Source organism: Grammomys surdaster, unplaced genomic scaffold, assembly GCF_004785775.1.
Source record: "Grammomys surdaster isolate TR1022 unplaced genomic scaffold, NIH_TR_1.0 125950, whole genome shotgun sequence".
Taxonomy (NCBI): Eukaryota; Metazoa; Chordata; class Mammalia; order Rodentia; family Muridae; genus Grammomys; species Grammomys surdaster.
Genome location: NW_021620771.1, coordinates 4675379 through 4679379, shown reverse-complemented (window position 1 = coordinate 4679379; position 4001 = coordinate 4675379). Strand labels below are relative to the sequence as shown.

Genomic DNA, 4001 nt, shown 5'->3' with positions numbered 1-4001 from the left:
ATGGGGTAAGGGGATAACATATGAAATGTAAATAAAATATCCAATAAAAAAATAAATTAAAAAAAAAGAAAAGGAGAAAAAAAATAAAAGGAAAAAAAAAAAGAAAACGAATGAAGAGCTCTGAAGCCCTTTGTCCCTAGTAAAGGAATCCTGAAGCCTTCATCTGAGCGTTTAGTGTGAGCAAGTGCATGAGTTTGTGCATGTGTGAGTTTTGTATGTCCTTAACTGTGAGCATGTGTTGATGTGTATATGAGTGTGTATGCGTAAATGTGCAAGCATGTGAGTTCACGAAGTTTTGTGTAATTATATGTGCACACATGTGTCTGTGATTCTAAGAGTATATTTTATATGTGTAGTTTGGATTGTTAGTGTTTATGGGTGTGTGCACATGTATGTGTATGTATGAGTTTGTGTGAGTCTGCACTTGTATGTGAGCATGTATAAGCATGCACATATGAATGTGTGTGAGTATGAAATTTTATGTGATTGTATGTGCAAATGTGGAGGTCTTTAAGTGTATTTGCAAGGATGTGTGTGTTTATGTGCATATGAATGCACACCTGTGTGTGAGTCCCCGTGAGTATGACTGTCTGTGAGGATGCATATGTGACTCTGTATAACTGTATGAGTTGGCATGAGCATGTATGTGGGAAGGCTCTATCTTACTGTGAGAGAGTGTGTGCATATGTATGTGACCTGGCAAGCTTGTAAGTGCATACACGAGTGCACATTTCTCTCTCGGTATGTATTCCTGTGCTAATGTGTTGGTGTGCATGTATGAAACTTGTATGTTTGATTGTTGCGTGTTGGTTTGTCTTTGGAAGTATGTGTAGGTGAATGTATATGTGCATGCCTGTGTGTTAGTGTACTTTCGAGTGTGTAGATGAATGTATATGTGAATGACCATGTGTGTCAATGTGTGCACACATGTAAAGGTTACACTGTCAGGATGAGTTTTGTCAATGTGTATTTGTGAGTGTCTTAGTGTAGGTAAGTGTTTGAGTATGCAAGAGCTTGTGTATGAATTTGTGTGTGAGTGTACAGTGTGTGTCTTTGTGTTAAAGCCTATGCATGTAAGTGCGTAAATGTGTGTTACTGATGATGGAACCCAGTTCTGTCATTGCACCTTTTACACACTTGCTCTACTACCAAGATGTAGGCACAACCCACCCACAGCCAGATGACACAGACACAGAGACAGACACAGACACAGACACAGACACACAGACACAGACACAGAAAGACACAGACACAGACAGACACAGACACAGACAGACACAGACAGACACAGACACACACACAGACACACAGACACAGAAAGACACAGACACACACGAACACACAGACACAGAGCTTTACTTAAAGCAGACATTGGAAGTGATACTGAAATGTGACCTAAGGCTGAGTTCTCGGCTCAGGAGTTGAAGCTTTCTTCTGAACAGAAGGAAGTCTTTGAGAAAAGGAGCAGGCAGAAGTCCCATAACAGATGAAAGAATTGTGAGAGGTCTTGTGGCCTCAGGGGGTTTCTGTTAACTCCAGCATGTGGCAAGAGTACTCCACAAAGTAACAGAACTGCAGGAGTGGAAATATCATCTCAGTCTTTGTAGCACAGAATACGATGCACTTGGAAAAGTTCTGGGACTGGGGTTCCAGGACCTGTCAGGCTGGAGAGATGGCTCAGTGGTTAAGAGCACTGGCTGCTCTTGCAAAGAACCTGGGTCCAATTCCCAGTACACATGATGGCTCAAAACTGAAACTCCGGTTCTAATGGATCTGATGCCCTCTTCTGGCCTCTGAGGACACTGCATGCATGTAGTGCATTTGCATGCAGACAAAACACTCATACACATAAATTATATAAAAAAAAAAAAGGTTTAAGAAGAAGGCAGTCATAGTGAAAAGGAGAGGACAAAGGCTAAGTCAGGGGAAGAAGGGTCATTCTGTAAAGTGCTTGCCACCTAAGTACGAAGACATGAGTTCAAGTTTGTTTTTGCTTCCCGTTTTAGTAAACTTTGTTTTATTTGCAATTAAGATTGTCCTAAAGCAGTTGGCTGGGAGAAGAACCAGAAAGGAGGCATGGGTCCGAGGATGGTGAACCTCAGCGGATGTATGGACCCCAAAAGGTAGACGTGACTGGGGCCCCCTCATCTCAGTGGGTGTGGTGGCAATGCTGTGCTGCATAGTTCACTGACACTGCTTGTCTGTGTTGTCGTGAGGGTTGGTGTGATGGGTGCCCCGACGCAGACATAGCTGCTTTACTCTTGTTTCCAGCTCAGACTCAGAGGCACCTGGACCTCGCCACTGCCTTTTTGAGTTTTTTATTGTTGTTGTGTTATTGTTCTTTATAGAGCAGGCCAGCCCTGGCTGGCCTGGAAGTTGCAGAAATCCACCTGCCTCTGCCTCCTTTCCTGGTTCTTTATTCTGGACCTCTCTTGTACTTGCCATCACAGAAGGATATTTCAAGGAATGTTGCATTTGTGGAGAAGCCATTTTATATTGAAGAATGAGAATTCGCTCACCCTTTATTAAGACCGGGAGAGTTTCTGGACTTGGAAGAGTCATTCTTTTAAACCTACACCTCAGCTGGTGACAGCTCTGACTTCCCTTCAGCTTGCTGTTGGGAGCTCCAGATAGGAATTTTGCCCCCACCCCAGAATCACAGAGGACAGTGACTTGCTTTCTGGGTGGTGACCTTTCTCCTCCCTGGCGCCTACAAGCACCATCTTATTTCTACCGTGGTTCTGATTGCCCAGCTGCCTCCATCTGTGGTTCTGATTGCCCAGCTACCTCCATCTGGTCCCTTCCATAGATCATGTCTCTCTGTTAGAAATACGTTGGAGCCCAAGTGAGTGACTCACGGGCACATTAATCTTGTGTTCCAGGCTGGCTGAGTCATCTGTGGATCTGAATCTCAAGCTGATGTGCTGGCGATTGGTCCCCACCTTGGACTTGGACAAGGTCGTGTCTGTCAAGTGCCTGCTGTTGGGAGCTGGTACCTTGGGGTGTAATGTGGCTAGGACACTGATGGTGAGTTTGGTGGCCTCATGGCCGCTGTTAAGCTGTGTCTCCTTCCCATTCCCTTTTGTTCTCCTCAGCATCTTTATAGTTCTAAGAGCAATCTGTAGCCATTGTGAGACAGAAGCAGAGAATGACCCTCTAGCCTAACCCCAGCTCCCATCCTACGGATAGTCAGATTTCATACATGAGAACATCACCGTTGTATTGTCCTGGCAGATGGAAATGGAGGCCTTTCGTGGGTCTTGTCACTTACCTGTTCATTTATATTCATAAAAACTGGCTCACAGCCTGCTGTCTATAAAAAGTTTTCTCTGTAACTTAATAGTCTACCTTTAAAGCTGTGTGGTTTCTAAACTGTGAGGAAGTAAATGTAGGGGCTGGAAAGCTGCCTCAGAGCTCATGATGACTGCTGCTCTGGGAAAGGCCTGCGTTCAGTTCCCGGCACCCATACAGCAGTTGACAGCAGCGCACAACGGCAGCTCCAGGAGGTCCGATGCCCTTTTCTGGTTCCCTCAGGCAATACGTGTATGTACCTACACACATGGAGGCACTATTCGTAAAACAAATCTTTAAATAAAAAGGTTTTCAGAAATGCTCTTGTCTGTGAAAATGATGTCCATGACAACAAGACAATCTGCATGAAAATACAGACTTTTTTTTTTTTAAAGGCCCAATTATAAGCAAGATTTCTCCAGCATGGAGAAATACTCCAAGAATGTTCTCCATTGTTTCACATGGGGACAACTTACAAGTGGTGTTTCTGAAGACTTAATTGAGATTCAAAGTGAGTTTCCAGAGGAGCTGATATTTATACTTAATTACTTATTAAGAAAGACATTTGTGGGCTCTCGCTAATCCTGAAACAACAAAGTATAATTCTTCTAGCATTCCCTGGCACTCTTCCTCTCGTGACACTGTCAAAAATAGCACATGGAGAGAGTGGAGTCACTGTGACAGTCGCTGGTCTAGTGACCGTGGGGATC

The 4001-nt window shown here is 44.0% G+C and overlaps 1 protein-coding gene across 3 annotated transcripts in view; it reads left to right on the top strand.

The window, feature by feature from the left end:
- The window catches only part of Atg7 (autophagy related 7), a 211837-nt gene that overhangs the window by 61979 nt on the left and 145857 nt on the right, over positions 1–4001 (top strand). For all 3 annotated transcript variants that reach the window (XM_028753586.1, XM_028753584.1, XM_028753585.1), the window contains exons 10-11: positions 2033–2123; positions 2883–3027. In XM_028753586.1, coding sequence (XP_028609419.1) covers positions 2033–2123; positions 2883–3027 — 236 coding nt within the window. The remainder of the gene's footprint in view (positions 1–2032; positions 2124–2882; positions 3028–4001) is intronic.